This window comes from Mobula hypostoma, chromosome 15 (assembly GCF_963921235.1).
Source record: "Mobula hypostoma chromosome 15, sMobHyp1.1, whole genome shotgun sequence".
Classification (NCBI taxonomy): domain Eukaryota; kingdom Metazoa; phylum Chordata; class Chondrichthyes; order Myliobatiformes; family Myliobatidae; genus Mobula; species Mobula hypostoma.
Window position 1 is genome coordinate 45,437,031 of NC_086111.1, and position 20,208 is coordinate 45,457,238.

At 39.1% G+C, this 20,208-nt stretch overlaps 1 protein-coding gene across 4 annotated transcripts in view; it reads left to right on the plus strand.

Annotated features, from left to right (window-relative positions):
- The window catches only part of adamts9 (ADAM metallopeptidase with thrombospondin type 1 motif, 9), a 266,041-nt gene that overhangs the window by 14,317 nt on the left and 231,516 nt on the right, over positions 1–20,208 (plus strand). For 3 of the 4 annotated variants that reach the window (XM_063067960.1, XM_063067961.1, XM_063067963.1), the window contains exon 3: positions 9,985–10,150. In XM_063067960.1, the coding sequence (XP_062924030.1) occupies positions 9,985–10,150 (166 nt within the window). Of the gene's footprint in view, positions 1–2,426; positions 2,507–9,984; positions 10,151–20,208 lie in introns of those variants that run through there. The other variant, XM_063067962.1, reaches the window with a different exon arrangement.

Genomic DNA, 20,208 nt, shown 5'->3' on the forward strand with positions numbered 1-20,208 from the left:
TGAAAGGATATGTTACATTTCTAGTTTTCCAGCCCTTTAGTACTTTCCTAGAATCTAAAGAATTTTGGAAGATACAAGCTTTGCATTCAGATTCACTGTGTCCATTTCATTCAGGGTCCTTGGATGCATCAGGACCTGGAATTTATCGGAATTTACCCTGTTAATTAGCGATGCTGATGGTATTTAAGTCCTCCAAGACTATTTCCTATTAATGGGATATTCATTGTGCTACTTTTGTAGGACTTCTGCAAAATATCTGTTTTGCTTCTCTGTATTTCTTTGCTCCCCACAGCTATTTTCCTAGACTATACTTTAAGGGATCCATGTCGCCCCCTCTCTTCCTTATTATATACTTAATGAACCTGGAGACGGAAAACTCTGATTTTAAATCTCCGCTGCCTTGTAGCCATACCCACCCTTGGGGAAGGCTTCGGGAGTAAACCCCGAGGAAGAAATCCGGAGCCAGAGTCCCTAAGGCAGTTTGATGTTGTTTACAACTTCACTCTTGACAACCTCTGCGACGACACTGGTGCCAAGCTGTATCGGCACTTGCCCTTACCTTGGACTACATCAGTGATGTGGAGAGGGGGAACCCACTGCATGGACAACAGCCGGTTCTTCAAATCTTCCTGCCCAGGCTTGCACCCTGGAGAGGACACAGTCCACCACTGCTGTAAACTCATAATCCCCTGGGATTGACGGCTGCCTACTAATACTTAATGAAACTATTATTGACGGAATTTATTTTACGTACACTCATAGTTTCTTTTCTCCCTTTTTTTCAAACCTCCTTTGCCAGATTCTTAGAATCATTTCTCCTTAATTGCAATGTATTTTATCATGGAAAGTAGAAGGAGAGGTGATGTTAACTAACTGGTACAATTTGAAAGCTGGAAAGTGTGGTGTTCTGATAAGTGGCAAGAAAAAAAATGACCAAGGGATTTATGTTTATGAATTATTTGGGGCTGTAGGAAAACTTTAAAGAACTTTGCTTTAAAATAATGTGGAAGGAATTCTTGGTGTCATCCTTACAGGAGCCAAGCATGAGATCAAGGAAATTATTCAACTCTATATAAAACCAGCCAGATCTTGAATCACGATATTACTCAATGAAGTATGTCAAAGATTCAAAGAGACTGCAGAATGGATTTGTATGTAGATCTGATACCAGAGATATGATTTTAGTCATGTTGAAGGACTCAAGAAGCTGGGGTTGCTCTCTGCAATGATGGTCAAAAGAAACCTTGATAGATGCCCCACCTCCCCCCCCCCGTACCCCATCTGTTATTTATTTTTATACACACATTCTTTCTCTCACTCTCCTTTTTCTCCCTCTGTCCCTCTGAATATACCCCTTGCCCATCCTCTGGGTTCCCCCCCAGCTCTTGGCTCCATCCCTCCCCTTCCTGTCTTCTCCTATCATTTTGGATCTCCCCCTCCCCCTCCAACTTTCAAATCCCTTACTCACTCTTCCTTCAGTTAGTCCTGACGAAGGGTCTCGGCCTGAAATGTCGACTGTACCTCTTCCTAGAGATGCTGCCTGGCCTGCTGCGTTCACCAGCAACTTTGATGTGTGTTGCTTGAATTTCCAGCATCTGCAGAATTCATGTTGTTTTAGATGCCTCAAAGGTCATGTTTGTAATTGATGGAGTAAATCAAAAGGTGATGTGTTTGTGATTTCTACAGGCTGGATAAATTGTACTTCACCTATTTCTTCTTGGGAAGCTTCACTGGTATATTGGGGAAGGGGGCATTGAAACTAATGTAGTTTAGTGAGGAGGGTGGGGGAGATGGTTGAGTACAGGGACATGCCAGGTAAAAGGAAAAAATAGTGCAAAAAAAGTTTGGAAGAGGTAATTAACTTCAGAACAAAGAAAAGATTGTTTCTACACAGAGTCAAGTTAAGAAAGAACACAATAAGGTGTAAGATACATTTAGAATGAATGTATGTAAACAAAAAATTGTATCAAACATGAAGCATATTAGGGAAGAAGTGTATTAAATAAAGTTGACTAGGTTCACAGACTAATGACCTGGGACCTTAATGTTGTGGCAATAAAACAATGTTTAAAAAAAATGGAGGGAACAAGCTATAAATATTTCTGAACTAATGATCTTCAGGAAGAAAGGGAAGTGGCAGTATTGCTAAAGGAGAATATTACAGTGCCAGAGAGAGGGAGAGAATTTCCCGGGGTGAACATCTCCCTGTTTAGACTTAAGAAAGAAAGCAGGTATGATTACATTATGGGAACTACTTTGTAGGTCCAGACTGGAGGAAAAGATATTAGGTAACAAATTTGCAAGGAAGTTGCAGAGATTTAAAAATAAACATAGTATAATCTTGGAAATCATTTATTATTACCACAGTTACTGAGGTACAGTGAAAGGCTTGTCTTATATATTGTTCTTACAGATCAAATCATTGCACGGTGCACTGAGGTAGAACAAGGTGAAACAATAGAAAAATGCAGAATAAAGTGCAACAGAAAGAGAAAGTGCATTGCAGGTAAAACAATAAAGTACAAAATCATAATGAGGTTGATTGTGTGGTCGGGTACATTTTATTGTACTCGGGAACCATTTAGTAGACTTAACAATGGGGTAGGAGCTGTCCTTGAGCCTGGTAGTTCATGCTTTCAGGCTTTTGTATATACTACTCAATGTAAGAGATGAGAAGAGCGATGAAGTCTTCAACATCCAAATATCGATTGAATTAATACAGGCATAAAGGCAAATGGAGAGAAGAATTTCCTAAGTGTGTTCAAGAGAAGGTTCTTGATTGCTATGCTGCTGGTCCAACAGAAAGACTTGGGTCTGTGAAATGAGTGAGACCAAATGGGCAAGTTTCACTGAGGAACTTAAAGGAAACAGTGATCATAATATTATCAAGGTTTAGAGCAGGGGTAGGCATCCTTAAGCACAAATTATTTTCTAGCATGCGTTATTCATTAATTTGAGGCAAAACATAACTAGATTATTTAAATGATAATTCCATTTTTCTCAAGTTTTTTATGGCATTTATCTGGCCCACCGTCCACTCATTAATACCCGATCTGGCCCAAAGAGGCAAAAAGGTTGCCGACCTCTGGTTTAGAGTTTCAATGGAGTGATAACAACTCTGGCCCAAGTGAATGAACGTCAGGTCTTCAAAGTGTAAATTTTGGTTCTGGTATAATACATTCCCATTAGGGAGAACGTTAGAGAAAATAAAAATAAAACCAAACTTCCTTGAAGACCACAAAGATAGAGATCAAAATAAAGAAGGAAAACAGAGAATATGACAGACTTAACGCAAGTGAAGAACAGACTGATATGAGAAAAGGAAGTGGGAGATCATGAGAATAGATTGGCAGCAAAGTGGGACAGTTTGGCGACTAGGAAGTCTACTCATGGAGTCAGAGAATGTGGATGAAAAATAGATGTTCCGGATGGGCTGTAGTTGATAAAGTGCAAGTACTATAAAGATTAGCTTTACTTAAAGAAGTTAAATCACCCGGACTAAAAGAGATGAAATAATGACTGAGTGAAATAATGTTGTAAACTATTAAGACTTTGGCCATAATTTTCCAAACGTTGATAGATTCAGGGATGGTACTTAAAAATTGTAAATGTTACCATGCATTTTCATTCAATAAACATTTTAGTGTTAAGTCCATGAGCCATAGACCCATTGCTTTAGTCGTGGTGGTAGTTAAAAGTTCTAGGAGCAACAATGAAGAGCAACATAAGCAACCCTTTGGAAAAGTGTAGATGGATTAGTGAAAGCCATGTGGATTTCTTAAGGTAAATTTTAGCTTGATAGGAATTTTGGTGGAAAACCAGAGAGGGCCAGTGTAGGAAATGTGATTGAACTGGTATATATGGTCATCCAAGTGGCATTTGACAAAGTGCCACATCATCGCACTTCATAATACTTGAAAGCCATGGTTTAAAAGGTTTTATGTCCACATTGGTATAATATTGACAAGATAACAGGAAATGTAGAGATATAAGCAAAAGGTTGTTATTTTGAACAACAAGCAAGGGACCAGTAGAGTTTCACAGGGGTTGATTCCAGTATCACTGTTTTCTTGATATTAACTGCAGCTGGAATAATTCTGTTCAGTTCCAGGCAACATGCTTTTGTTTTGGAAAAGTCAGAAAAAGTTTGAAGAACGTACAAAACAGACATACCAAAATTATTTCAGGGACAAGAGACTTTAGTCATATGGAAGGAGGTGAGAAGTTGTAGTTCTTCTCAGTAGATTGGAATGGAAGACATTACTTATGATCTGAAAAGGGCATTTAAGGTTACGAAAGGCATAGGCACCAATAGATAAAGTGAAACTCAAAGTTCAAACTTCATAGTAGATTTATTACCCAAGTACATGTTCCCTGAGTACATACTCTGAGCAGTGTCGTTGTTCCTACGTGCTTCAAGGTCGCCACCATCATCCCCGTGCTGAAGAAGTCTTCAGTGTCCTGCCTCAATGATTACCATCCCGTCGCACTCACATCCATCATCATGAAGTGTTTCAAGAGGCGTTTTGAGAGGCACATCAAGTCCCTGCTGCCCCCCTCACCGGATCCCCTGCAGTTCGCGTACCGTCCCAACCGTTTAACAGACGATGCCATTACCATCACCCTCCACCTAGCCTTAACCCACCTGGACAAAAAAAGACACATCCATTCGAATGCTGTTCATAGACTTCAGTTCAGCATTCAACACGATCATTCCTCAGAAACTGATTGGAAAGCTGAGCCTACTGGGCCTGAGCACCTCCCTCTGCAACTGGATCCTAGACTTCCTGACTGGGAGACCTCAGTTAGTCCGGATTGGAAGCAGCATCTCCAACACCATCACACTGAGCATGGAGGCCCCCCAGGGCTGTGTGCTCAGTCCACTGCTGTTCACTCTGCTGACCCACGACTGTGCTGCAACACACAGCTCGAGCCACATCATCAAGTTCGCCGATGACACAACCGTGGTGGGTCTCAGCAAGAACGATGAGTCAGCATACAGAGAGGAGGTGCAGCGGCTAACGGACTGGTGCAGAGCCAACAACCTGTCTCAGAATGTAAACAAAACAAAAGAGATGGTTGTTGACTTCAGGAGGACACGGAGCGATCACTCTCCGCTGAACATCGACGACTCCTCCTTAGAGATCGTTAAGAGCACCAAATTTCTTTGTGTTCACCTGGCGGAGAATCTCACCTCATCCCTCAACACCAGCTCCATAGCAAAGAAAGCCCAGCAGCGTCTCTACTTTCTGCAAAGGCTGAGAAAAGTCCATCTCCCACCCCCCATCCTCACCACATTCTACAGAGGTTGTATTGAGAGCATCCTGAGCAGCTGCATCACTGCCTCGTTCGGAAATTGCACCATCTCGGATCGCAAGACCCTGCAGCGGATAATGAGGTCAGCTAAGATCATCGGGGTCTCTCTTCCCGCCATCACAGACACAGACACCACACACCGCATCCACAAAGCAAACAGCATTATGAAGGACCCCACACCCGCCTCATATAAACTCTTCTCCCTCCTGCCATCTGGAAAAAGGCACCAAAGGATTCGGGCTCTCACAACCAGACTATGTAACAGTTTCTTCCCCCAAGCAATCAGACTCCTCAATACCCAAAGCCTGGCTTGACACCAAACTACTATACCCACTACTGTGCCTACTGTCTCATTTATTATTTATTATTGTAGTGCCTGCACTGTTTTGTGCACTTTACGCAGTCCTGGATAGGTCTGTGGTCTAGTGTAGTTCTTGTGTTTTTTTCTTATGTAGTTCAGTATAGTTTTTAACCATATAACATATAACCATTTAACAATTACAGCACGGAAACAGGCCATCTCGGCCCTTCTAGTCCAGGCTGAACTCTTACTCTCACCTAGTGCCATCGAGCTGCACTCAGCCCATAACCCTCCATTCCTTTCCTGTCCATATAGCTATCCAATTTAACTTTAAATGACAACATCGAACCTGCCTCAACCACTTCTGCTGGAAGCTCATTCCACACAGCTACTACTCTCTGAGTAAAGAAGTTCCCCCTCATGTTACCCCTAAACTTTTGCCCTTTAACTTTCAACTCATGTCCTCTTGTTTGAATCTCCCCCACTCTCAATGGAAAAAGCCTATCCACGTCAACTCTATCTATCCCCCTCATAATTTTAAATACCTCTATCAAGTCCCCCCTCAACCTTCTACATTCCAAAGAATAAAGACCCAACTTGTTCAACCTTTCTCTGTAACTTAGGAGATGAAACCCAGGTAACATTCTAGTAAATCTTCTCTGTACTCTCTCAATTTTGTTGACATCTTTCCTATAATTTGGTGACCAGAACTGTACACAATACTCCAAATTTGGCCTTACCAATGCCTTGTACAATTTCAACATTACATCCCAACTCCCATACTCAATGCTCTGATTTATAAAGGCCAGCATACCAAAAGCTTTCTTCACCACCCTATCCACATGAGATTCCACCTTCAGGGAACTAGGCACCATTATTCCTAGATCCCTCTGTTCTACTGCATTCTTCAATGCCCTACTATTTATCATGTATGTCCTACTTTGATTAGTCCCACCAAAATGTAGCACCTCACATTTATCAGCATTAAACTCCATCTGCCACCTTTCAGCCCACTCTTCTAATTGGCCTAAATCTCTCTGCAAGCTTTGAAAACCTACTTCATTATCCACAACTCTACCTATCTTAGTATCATCTGTATACTTACTCATCTAATTTACCACCCCATCATCCAGATCATTAATATATATGACAAACAACACTGGACCCAGTACAGATCCCTGAGGCACACCACTAGACACCGGCCTCCAATCTGACAAACAGTTATCCACCACAACTCACTGGCGTCTCCCATCCAGCCACTGCTGAATCCATTTTACTACTTCAATATTAATAACTAATGATTGAATCTTCCTAGCTAACCTTCCATGTGGAACTTTGTCAAAGGCCTTACTGAAGTCCATATAGACAACATCCACTGCTTTACCCTCGTCAACTTTCCTAGTAACCTCTCCAAAAAATTCAATAAGATTTGTCAAACATGACCTTTCACGCACAAATCCATGTTGACTGTTCCTAATCAGACCCTGTCTATCCAGATAATTATATATACCATCTGTAAGAATACTGTCCATCAATTTACCCACCACTGACGTCAAACTCACAGGCCGATAATTGCTAGATTTACTCTTAGAACCCTTTTTAAACAATGGAACAACATGAGCAATACGCCAATCCTCTGGCACCATCCCCGTTTCTAATGACATTTGAAATATTTCTGTCAGAGCCCCTGCTATTTCCCCACTAACTTCCCTCAAAGTCTTAGGGAATATCTTGTCTGGACCCGGAGACTTATCCACTTTTATATTCCTTAAAAGTGCCAGTACTTCCTCTTCTTTAATCATCGTACTTTCTATAACTACCCTTCTTGTTTCCCTTACCTTACACAATTCAATATCCTTCTCCTTAGTGAATACCGAAGAAAAAGAATTTTTCAAAATCTCCCCCATCTCTTTTGGCTCCGCACATAGCTGTCCACTCTAATTCTCTAAGGGACCAGTTTTATCCTTCACTATCCTTCTGCTATTAATATAACTGTAGAAATCCTTTGGATTTATTTTCACCTTACTTGCCAAAGCAGCCTCATATCTTCTTTTAGCTTTTCTAATTTCTTTCTTAAGATTCTTTTTACATTCTTTATATTCCTCGATTGTTGTTTCTGTAACACCATGGTCCTGGAAAACGTTGTCGCATTTTTACTATATTTTGTACCAGCAGTTATGGTTGAAATGACAATAAAAGTGACTTGACTTGATGTATGTCTCTAAATACTGCTCTTGAGATTCATATTCTTGCAGGCATTGATAGAAATTACAATGAAACACAATAGAAACACAACAGAGGCAAACAACCAATTTGCAAAAGACAACAAACTCTGCAAACACAAAAATCATAATATTAATGAATAATTAAGAAATAAATACTGAGAGCATGAATTGTAGAGTCCTTAATATGAGTCCATAGGTTGTGAAATTAGTTCAGTGTTGCATTCAGTGAAGTTAACCCCTCCGGTGCAACAGCCTGATTGTTGAAGGGTAAGAACTGTTTCTGAACCTGGTGTTGTGGGACTTGAGGCTTCTGTGCCTTCTTCCTGATGGCAGCAGCGAGAAGAGAGCATGACCCAAATGGTGGGGGTCCTTGATGATGGATGCTGCTTTCCTGTAACGGTGCTTCTTGTAAATGTGCTTAGTAACGGGGAGGCATTTAGCTGATATGGACTGGGTTGTATCCTCTGCTTTTTGTAGGTATTTCTGTTCAAGGGCCTTGGTGTTCCCATACCAAGCTGTATACTCTCAATACATCCTTCACTGCATACCTATAGAAGTTTGTCAAAGCTTTAGATGACATCCAATCTGTGCAAACCTCTAAGTAGAGGTGCTCCAGTTGCACAAGGAGGTATTGAGGCTTAGGTTTTAGAGATTATTGATTAGTTTTGAGGGGATGATAGTGCAGTATGCAGGTCTGTAATCAACAAAGAACATCCTGATGTATGTATCTTCACTGTCCGGGTGATCGATTTTCAAAACCGTTCTTCTTAGAGAGGGAAAAGAATGGAGGACCATAGAATGAAACTGTCTGACTTTGTAGAGGAGATTGGCAGAGAAACAAGAATGGCATGAGGGAGTCAGTTTGTGCACGGTGAACGAATGGTAAGGATCCAGGGCCTGCTTCCCGGGTAGTAGTTGGAATAGATGCAATAGTGGTTTGGAAAAGGCTGGAGGAAAATGCAGGAGGTGACCTCGTGTTATGGCAGTTCTGAAAATGGAGATGCATTTTTCGCAATTCACTGAAAAAAAAATCTAGGATATGGAATAAAAATACATTCTTATGAAATTTATGTGAAAATAAAGTAACTATATAAACTTACAATTTTTCCCAACTGGCATTTCTTGACTCATGCACAAGTGATGCGGTTTACATTACAGAAAATCATGATACGTATAGTTTTTTTAGAAACACAACACTTCATAAGCCAGAGTTGTCTATAGTGAGATTGCACTTGCATGGAGCCAGCGCAGATTCAATGGGACAAATTGCCTCCTTAGATGCGCTAACCATTCAGTGACTCTGTGATGAAAAGAAAGTGCTAAACATGATTGTCAAAGGAATTGGAAAAGTCAAGATTTTTTTCACAAGCTAAGCTTGTATGATCAGAAGCAACATCTGACTAAATTAGCTTTTTAGTAACAGTCAAAGATTGTAGCCATTAAGTCAATTTGCCTAATATACTGACCAGTTAACTTAAAGGGAAATGAATTACAGATGCTGAGGAAAGAACAAGTGAATGAGATCAGTTGTATCACTCTACCATAGAATATGTAAGGGAATGAGGAGTCCAGTAGGCTCCATGAGTCCTGTAGCATTCTATGTTTCCATAACATTGGAATTTTTGTCGTTGGTAGTCAGTGTTGCTCACATTCTCTTCAAGTTCTCCAGTTCCCTGTTGTGTGAACCAAGTGCTAAGCAGTGCCTCTCAATGCGTTGTAACTAAAAAGTTTGCTCCACAACTCCCTGCAATCAACAGTATGGTGACTCCATGCTTATTTTATAAAATACTGTGCATCAACATTTTCTGCCCATTGCACTTCAATGACACATTTAGATTTCTGCCAAATACTAAAATATTTTGACTTCCATATGTCTTTACCACTCATGTTTTTAAAATTAGATGGTAAGTCAGGTCGCTGACACGCAGTCTGAAAACGAATTAAATCCTTGTGTTTAACAGAATATATCTCTTTTGTTGGAAAGGTACGCAGCTTAAATTGTTTTAGGAGATTAATACATGTGTAGTACATCGAATAGTATTTCTATCATTAATAATCCACATATATTAAGAGTTGCTGTAAGCAATGCTATCCTAGATTTACTAGGGTTATTAACAATGTTCTTGAAACATTTCTTCATAGCTTGGCACCTTCAGGTCTCATGATGGGGAGTATTTTGTTGAACCCCTTGTTCTACCTGATGGGGAAGAATATGATGAAGAGCACAGTAAGCCTCATATTGTGTATAAACAAGATGCACTGAAGACTAAAGCAGCAAGGGAAATCACTGATATTTGTGGCAACTCAGGTATGTTTTGAGTCTACATCATGAATTATGAAGGTAGGATATATGGTGTATTAAACAACAAGAGAGAGAACTAGGAAAGTAAAGCAATTAAGTCTATTATTATTGGAAAGCAACTAGAAATGAGAAATATAATGAAGATATATTAAGATTCTGATTTTCTTAGAATAAAAATTAGTCACAAATTATGTTTAATAAGTTTTGTAACTGGAAGTCAGAGTTGGCACTTAAGAACAATTAAGTAATAAATAATTGCAACTTCCAAAAGTTGTGTTCGTTTTCATTACTGCAATGTTTAAATGCTGCTCCAATTCTTGAATGCAGATTTTATGCTTATTAACTTTTAGTTGTTTTTAAATTTGGTTGGAATGAAAAATTATTTCCTATGTTAAATCATATAGTTTTGTGAAAATATACATAATCATTTGAACTATTTAATGTTGCTTTTGTTTTTTTGTATACTTGGTTAATGTATATAGCTTGAATTAGGTCCAATATTTAAAATTAAATGATTTTACTTTATTGCAAAAAAGTTATAGTAGCATAAGATAAGATAAAAAGTTTGTGTGTGAAAGGTGATAACTTCTTTATTATTTGAGTGACTTATAGCATGAACTTAAGAACAAATATATTTATAAAATTTAACATTTTTGATTGGAAACTTTTTTCAAAAGTTACTGGAAAAAACGGTGAAACACAGTAAAATTTATTGTTGATGCTCCATACTTTTTATTATCTTTGGTGAGTGCCAAAAAATGCTTGCATTGATGTACGTATTTGGAAACCTGTAGACTGGTAGGAATTTATAGGGCTATTATGTTGTGTTAAATTCAAATGTTTTACAATAATTATGATGTAATTTGTGACATTGTTAGCACAACATCAGTTTTGTCATAGAGCAGACATCAATAGGGGCATGGAAGTTGTGGGAAGCTTATTATTATTCTCTTCAGAGGGCGGATCAATAACTTTTGGACCATGACCAACATCTATTAAAGTGTCATTCTACTCCCATAATGAAATGCTGGCATTGTGAGCAGATTTCAAGCAACAGAGTACGTGAGAGTAATCAAAATTTGAGCAGTTCAATTATTGCTAGTAAATTAATTAGAAGAAATGAATAAAGGTCCATGTAGAAACTTGCTAACAATAAGATTATCGACTTTTTTTGTTAATGGAGTAAATAAAAAAACAAGCTGAAAATGCAGCGGTATAGGCTAATAAACAACAAAGTGAAGGCTGGTTTAGCTCAGGGAGAAAATCACAAAACTAATGCTATGGGCATGATTTATAGAGTTGTAGGGCATAGCAACAGGCCCTTTGGTCCACTATGTTTATGCCAGCCATTGTGCCTATCCATACTAATCCTACTTGCCTGCATTAATTTGATATCCCACTACATCCTGCGCAATCAAGTATCTGTCCAAATGCTTCTTAAAAGTGATTACTGTTCCTGCCTCCCCATCTCCCCAGCTCAATCTAGATACCAACCTCACTTCATGTAAAAAATAAATCACCGTTTGGATCTACTTTAAATTTCTGCTTTCTCACCTTAAAGCTACGCTCTCTAGTTTTTGACACCCATAACATGGACAATTATGCTGCCGATTTTGATAGTATCTGCAAACTTGGGCACGTGGCCAAGTGGATAAGGCACTCGACTAGCGACCTGAAGTTCGTGAGTTCGAGCTCCAGCCAAGGCAGCGTGTTGTATCCTTGAGCAAGGCACTTAACCACACAGCGCTGTGCAACGACACCGGTGCCAAGCTGCATCGGCCCTTGCCCTTCCCTTGGACAACATCGGTGGTGTGGAGAGGGGAGATTTGCAGCATGGGCAACTGCTGGTCTTCCATACAACCTTGCCCAGGCCTGCGCCCTGGAGAGTGAAGACTTTCTAGGCACAGATCCATGGTCTCGCAATACTAACGGATGCCATAATCTGCAAACTTACTAAGGTAACCAATATTCTCGTACAAATCATGAATATATTTATTGAATTTCTAGAATAGCAATCTTTGCATACAGGTTTCCCCCGCCATCCGAAGGTAGAGCGTTCCTGTGAAATGGTTCGTAAGCCGGAATGTGGTAAAGTGAAGAAGCAATTACCATTTATTTATATGGGAAAAATTCGTGAGCGTTCACAGACTGAAAAATAACCTACCAAATCATGCCAAATAACACATAAAACCTAAAGTAACAGTAACATATAGTAAAAGCAGGAATAATATGATAAATACACAGCCTATATAAATTAGAAATACTTCTCTACAACAATTCCCTGCACTGTTCTCCATAGCAAAAATCTCACGCAAGCGCTCTCGGCAGAAAATCTCACGCAGGCACTCTTGGCAAAACACTCTCTCCAGTTACCTTTAAGCTATGAAGCTGCCAAATCATACCAAATAACACATAAAAATACACAGCCTACATAAAGTAGAAATAATGTATGTACAGTGTAGTATCACTTACCGTAATTGGGACAGCGCCGAGTACACTGATGATGGTGTGTTAGGCTGAGTTGTCGGAGGTTGGGGTGGTGCAGTGGCCCCCATCCTCCGGGCAGCGAACCGATACCGATCCGTGAAGCATGCAGGGGTACAGCAGTAGCCGGGACGCATCCAGCACATCTTTAAGAAAAAAGCCGAAATAAACAAGCTAATTAATTAGGTGCCACCTGGCACATAAATGTCGGCCCAGATCAGAGGCAATTGCCAATTACATAGAGCAAGTAAAATCGGCAATCGCTTCTGATCTGGGCTGACATTTACCTGCCGGGCGGCACCTAATTAATTAGCTTGTTTATTTCGGCTTTTTCCTTAAAGACGTGCTGGGTGCCTCCTGGCTACCGCTGCATTCTCCACGAATTGGTATCTGTCTGCGGCCCGGGGGTTGGGACCACTGGGGTGTGATCTCATCGTTAATCAGGGAAGGCAGGTCACCTTCTTCTATGTCTGCCTGCCTCGATGTGGAAGGTCGAGGTTCGTCGTCTGCTGTGGCTGATGTGGAAGGCTTGAAAAACGACAGTATGCTTGACTGCTAGCCTCGCACATTTTTCTATCATACAGTTCTTTGTAAACCATCTTGCAAATATGCCGTGAACCAACGTACCCTTTCAAAATTAAAGTCGTACTTTATCATTGCAGCGAAAATCTCACGCAGTCGCCTCACGTTCAGTTCCTGGACGACTTCACTTTCGGTCTGTTCGCTACTGCATTCGGTTTTGATTGTTATCCTTTCCTCTTCCAATTGCATCAGCTCTTCATCTATCAGTTCTTGGTCATGGGATGCCAAAACCTCTTCAACATCTTCTTTGTCAACTTCCACAAGCCAAGCTCACTTTGTCCTTACTCGGTTCACCACAATCAAAATGCTTAATTTAATCCCATTCCCATTCTGATATGTCTATCCATGGCCTCTTCTACTGTAAAGATGAAGCCACACTCAGGTTGGAGGAACAACACCTTATATTCCGTCTGGGTAGCCTCCAACCTGATGGCATGAACATTGACTTCTCTAACTTCTGCTAATGCCCCACCTCTCCCTCGTACCCCATCCGTTATTTATTTATATACACACATTCTTTCTCTCTCTCCTTTTTCTCCCTCCGTTCCTCTGACTATACCCCTTGCCCATCCTCTGGGTTTTTCCCCACCCTCCCCCTTTTCCTTCTCCCTGGGCCTCCTGTCCCCTGATCCTCTCATATCCCTTTTGCCAATCACCTGTCTAGCTCTTGGCTCCATCCCTCCCCCTCCTGTCTTCTCCTATCATTTTGGATATCCCCCTCCCCCTCCCACTTTCAAATCTCTTACTACCTCTTCCTTCAGTTAGTCCTGACGAAGGGCCTCGGCCCGAAACGTCGACTGTGCCTCTTCCTAGAGATGCTGCCTGGCCTGCTGTGTTCACCAGCAACTTTGATGTGTGTTGCTTAATTATGTCTAGTTTTACGCTAAGTACAACACCCTTACGAGTTCTTTTAGAACTCATCTTGCAAACGCCTACTCACAGGCACGTATTTAAGCAATGCCGGCGAGAATACTGTTCCCGGGGAGGAGTGGCTGCTTGGGGCGTGCTGCCTATTATCGTGTGCTGCTTTTTTCGGAACAGTGAAAACACTTTCTGTTAGCGAAAACAGGTAACTAATGTAGGTCTTTCGTAACAGCGAGGTTTCGTAAAGCGAACGTTCGAAAAGCGGAGGACACCTGTACTAAGTGAAGTTACTTGAGGAAATTCTAAATAAAAACATTTCTTGTCACCTTTTGTTCACAACCACACATACTTGTTCAATCAGCTTTATATGTCACAAGATCTTTGTAGTATAAGGAACCTTTGGCTGTAAGAAATGAATAATCTACCTAAAAACAGAAATACTCATCAAAACATGATGCATACTACTTCATCTATGATTGAATTAAACGCAAGATAGCAAAGTGCTATTGCCCTTATTGCAAGGTAAACCAGTAAGTTTGCTAACTAATCAAATTCATCAAAAGGTATTTTCAAGAAAGATTTTTATGAAAGAAGTTTATTGTTTAAAATTTCACTATGTATGCCATCATAAATCGTAATTTTTACATAATGGTTATTGGGCAGATATAAGATTATGGAGAAATATAAGTACTTATATTTTATATATATATACTGTAGATAGATAGATATATTTCAAGTATCTTTCAATTTGCCTAATCACAATCATTGGTCAAATTTTAGTTTGATTAGGATTTCTTCTACACTCCTCTACAGAAAAGTAATCAAAGAGGTTCAGATGTGGAGTTGTGGGAAATGCAGGCACTAATGTAAGAGTAGATAACACACACAAGAATTTTGGAAATGATTTCATGATTTCAAGGACATATTTGAAGAGTTCTTCAAAAACTCAATTTAGTTATAAGCCAATTCAACGGCTAGATTTTCCCTTGTGTCCTGATAGCTAACGTGTAATTTAGTACTTGGGGAATTACTTAACCTGGATACTATAGAACATTAACATGATCACTTCTAATCTGTGCTGGACTAATCTAGCAACGTAGCTCAGTGTTTTACTAGTATTGTTTAGAATCCCACAGAATATCAAACTACATTCCACTCCCTGTTTTCTAATGATTCTTTATCCCTCCATAGAGTTCTGCCTAGGACAGTCACCAGCTCTTTTTCATGTGATAATCTTTCATGCTGCCTTTAGACTTTGGAAGACTAGGTGTAAAATCACAGGGTACCTGACATGTACCTTGGCTATGTTTTCCAATATAATTTTTCTCAACTGCATCTTCTTCCATTCTCTATTTTCTAGAATATGTTCATAAATTTCACCATTAGTTTTTTTAAAGAAAAAAAAGAGATAAATACATTATTGCTAAAAACTATATTTGTAGTTATCCAAGTTTAGTGCCATTTTCAAAATCAACTTTTGGTGCCGACCTTTTCTGAATAAAGATAGCAATCAACCTTGTACAAATTTAATCCTTAATTTGACAGGAAATGCTGGCATAGCTTGCATCATTTAATGTATTAAACCTGAGTCTGCCAAAGACTTCAAATGATTTAGTAACGGTGCATCATATGAAGGGGATCCTAGCACCTCACTCAGAGAACATGCTCGGAGTAATGCCACGGTTTACCTGATGCCAGTCTTCTGGATTTCTTCTTCAATTCAGATTGCTAGTTTCATTTTTCACTTTCAATAGACTTATCAATAGCTTTTTGGAATGTATCTCTGATGTTTTGCATTCCATTGATTTGTTAATATCTGTAATGCTGCTTTTGTTTATTCCATGATATCAGTTAGGATACTTGAGAAAAGAGAATTTTTTCCAACCTCCCCCCCATAATGTGAGTGAAAGATGAGCACGGAACATTGGAAAGCTAGTGTAAATTACAGTTTATATTATATCTTCTGCTTTACTGCCAAAATTCTGATTTTTCATTTGATTGATTAACCATGCATTTAACTTCATCAGTTAAACTTTACTATCTAATCAATGACAAATATCTAAACTTTGCAGTCTAAAATTTGTCATTTATGTGTTTTGATACATCTCGACTTAGCAAGCAGTGTATTCTATATTGACAACAATATCTGCGTCCTATTTTTACCTTTGACTATGAATAGTAAAGATAATCTACCACTGGTAAAAGCATATTCAACCAGAACACACTGTTGGCTAGCTGATATTTGAGCAGAGAACCAACTGATAGTTGTAGAACAGGTGACAGTGATGTACGACTTCTGCATCCACATACTGTACCACAACTGGAAGTTAAATGGATGCAGACTTGGCTTCTTGTCTTTTCTTGGACTCACCATTGAGTTCTGTGGCATTTTGGAAGTTGAGGAACCAGATACAAGCCAATCTTTAATTAGCTTTTGCTGACACACGTTAATGTAGTACGTTTAAGTCGTTTTTTGGATTTTGATTATTTCATTGCAGAAATAAGTTTCATTGGAAGCAAAAACTGGGATTAAGATTTTTTGTGAGTTATTGTGAAATTGAATAATTAGAAAATGGAATTCTAAATTTTCAGTCATTTTCAGTATAATAGTTAATTCTCATTATATTATTGATTATTTTCTTTATCATCTGAATCAATCAAGAATTACCAAGTTAACATTTATGAAAATAAGAATATGTAAAACATCCTGTCCATTTGCTTTGATTTTCGACAGATCTTGTTCATTGATTTGAAAATAACATTGAGCAGCAATTCCACTTTGCCTATGGGGATGGTGAATGGGGTGGGGGGAGGGGAAGCACTTTATAAATTAGGAGCATTTTTGGGTACAGTTTCTACTGTAATCATTGATTGCATTCAAAACAAAGACTCTATTCCATAAATGTTGCTTTCTCAAAACATGATTTGACATAATGTAAGTGAATGGTTATTGGCCCCTCTCACTAAATGCTAAGAATTTGAATACAGTCATTCCCAGAATGGATTTATTTATGCAGCTGTGAATCTGTGTTTCCTTAGCTGTAGAGGATAAAGGAAGCACTGTTTACTTTCCAGGGATCAATACAAAAAGAACCCAATCTTTCCAGTTTCTGTCAGGATTTTATTACAATAGTCTTTCATTGGGGAGCTGCATCTTCCCATTCCAGAACATTGTGCTATATGACTTCCAGTGAGCAACAACAAACTGCAGAGGTGTTTTTTTTATTCAATCACTATTATCAATATTGATTGTCCATTCTCTATATTCCTAAGAAGGTAGAAAGCAGTTGTTTTTACTATTTTCGGGCAGCGGGGCTCGTCAGCCTTGGACGGCAGGCCACCTAGGAGAAGGAAAACTCTGATTTTAAACCTCTGCTGCTTTGCGGCCATACCCACTCATGGGAAAGGTTTCGGGAGTAAACCCCGAGAAAGAAATCTGAAGCCGGAGTTCCCTAAGGCAGTTTGATGTTGTTTACAACTTCACTCTGGCAACCTCTGCGACGACACTGGTGCCAAGCTGTATTAGCGCTTGGCCTACATCAGTGACTTGGAGAGCAGGAACCCGCTACATGGACAACAGCCGGTTCTTCAAATCTTCCCACCCAGGCTTGTGCCCTGGAGAGGACGCAGTCCACCAGAGGCACAACCCCATAATCCCCTTGGATCGACAGCAGCCGACTAGTATTACATCTGTTACTGAGGTGAGTTGATAGTGAACAGGATTGTTGTGGGTTGGAAATCTGAAGATCAGGAAAAAGCTGCAAATATCATTCCATTATTGATTCAATTAGTTGTTCTGCAACCTTGTAGTTTTGTGAGAAACATTAATCTGAAAATTAAAACGTCAGCCTGCAATACAGTACTACAGTGAAGAGAAAGGAATTAATGCCGTTTATTCATCATTTATTGAACATCTTTTCAGCCAGCAATCTATGAGGTTTAGGATTTTAACAATTTATATCATGATCAGAATGTAAAAATGTTACAAAACCATCTGTATAATACCATTTTATATCCTTTAAAACTCTTCGGCGAATTTTTCTATTAGATACCCGTGCTTCCTTGAGAATGGAACTTCCCAGCTGTATGGCCTTTATGCGAAAACTCTGGAAGTTGTTCAGTGTGCATCGGCTCCAACAATTACAATAACTGCTTAATGATTGACAAGTCGGCTGGTCACTCTGTGCACACCAAACCTGAAAGGGAAACAATAATGGCGACAGAGAATAAGGTGTATTTTTTATGTTAGGAAATTGCTGCTTTGATTACTTATCTGCAGGGTGTCCCAGCGGAAGTGTTACATATGGTACCATGGAGGCTTGTGTTTGGACACCTGTTCTTTCTTATCTACATAACTGGCTTGTGTGTAGAGAACAATAGTAAACTTGTTAAATGATCAATCAAAGTTAAACAGAAAGCAAGGAAGATGTTTTTTTGTGGAATATTTTAGCTATGCAATTCTCACAAGAATAGACTATTGCAATCTGGGTGCAAAATTGTGAGGTAAAAATTGGAAGTATTGAGAAGTAAAATATTACTGTTTGAAACATCCATAGGATGTGATATGGTATTTACCTTTTTTGATTGCTCTGCTTTTTGCTTATCTCTCAATAATTTGTTAACTACTCAGGATTTGGATTTTAGTCAGAATCCAGCTTCAACACAGCAGTGGAGGAGGGCTTGCCATTATAAAATTGGTTAGAATGGACTAACAGGTTTCTGCAGACATTAACTGCTGGGCTCCTTCCTACAAGCAGTCTGATTCACATGCTGGAATAATTTTAATCTGGGATGCTCATATCAGGAGGTCAAAACCCAAAGCGTAAGGTGAATAGAAGCACTGTCAGCCAGCTCCTGTCCTATCTGCTGTTCACACTCTGGCCTCATTAGAGACCATGGAACCCACATCACTGGAGTAGAGAGACTCATCATCCTTAATCCTAAAAGACTTCCAATTTATCTTGATTTCTTTCACTTTACTAATGTTTTATGATCAATTTGGGATCCATTAAAAAAAAAGGCAATCTAACCTGTTGACTCATGCAGTTTAGAAATATTTATTCTCATTGATTTAGGGTTCTGTAAGCTTTACTTTTAATTCAGAGAATAATTTGTACTCCAAGTACTCCTGGTATTTTAAACCTATTTCATAACATCATTTTTTCATTTAGTTCTGGAGAGAACACATCCTAATGCTTTCCAGCCTAATGTATGCGCAAGAAATTCAACCACCACAGGAATAATTTGGACATGTAGTTATATATATAGATAATTTATCTTTCTTAAAGTGTGCATTTTAATTAAAAATTCTTACAGTGTTTACTTTTCCTAATATTTCTGCGTTGTCCCACAATATTCAATGTCTATAATTTCCGCATGGACATTTATTTATTTAACAAATGCGCTTGGTGACATTTAGTCCAGATTCAAGATTCAAGACTGTTTATTTCTTTAGTACACGAGTGTAAAGGAGAATAAAATGTTTGTTACTCTGGATCTGATGCAGCATAAAAAAACAATAAAAAGCACAATAAATATACAAGTACTCATATAAAACACTATGTACAATTCCTGTTCATGTTCAGGAAATGTTTCATTCCTATTACTTCAGGTGAGGTAATTGTCACTTGAGAGCTGGCAATTAGGTAATAGAACACTGCTTTGAAAATCAAGATACATGTCAGCATGCGTTGAGAATAAAAGATTAAGAGAGCCCTGGTCTTCTGCCTGCTCCAAGATTAGAGAGTTGCTGCCTTCTTTCAATGGTAAGTGTCAGGGACAGTGGAAGAGATTATCTGCTTGTATTATCCCTTATGTGTTCATGTGAAGACCAGGTCACTGGGAAAGCATTGTAAGGATGTGTTGATACACCACATAAACTTAACATGATTTTAGGTAAATGCTATTACTCTTGAAATAATAAAACCATTTATTTGGTCAATGCAGGGAGATAAATGACCACAAAAATTGCTAGAATACTTGACAGGAGTTAGATGAAAAGAAGCACGAGTTATACAGCAATTTTAACATGAATTATTTTCTCTGAATCATGTTTGGAGGGTATTTTTTGCTTTGTTCTGTCCATGTCAACTTCTTTGATATAATTAACTTTTTTGTCTGCCGTGCATTCAAAG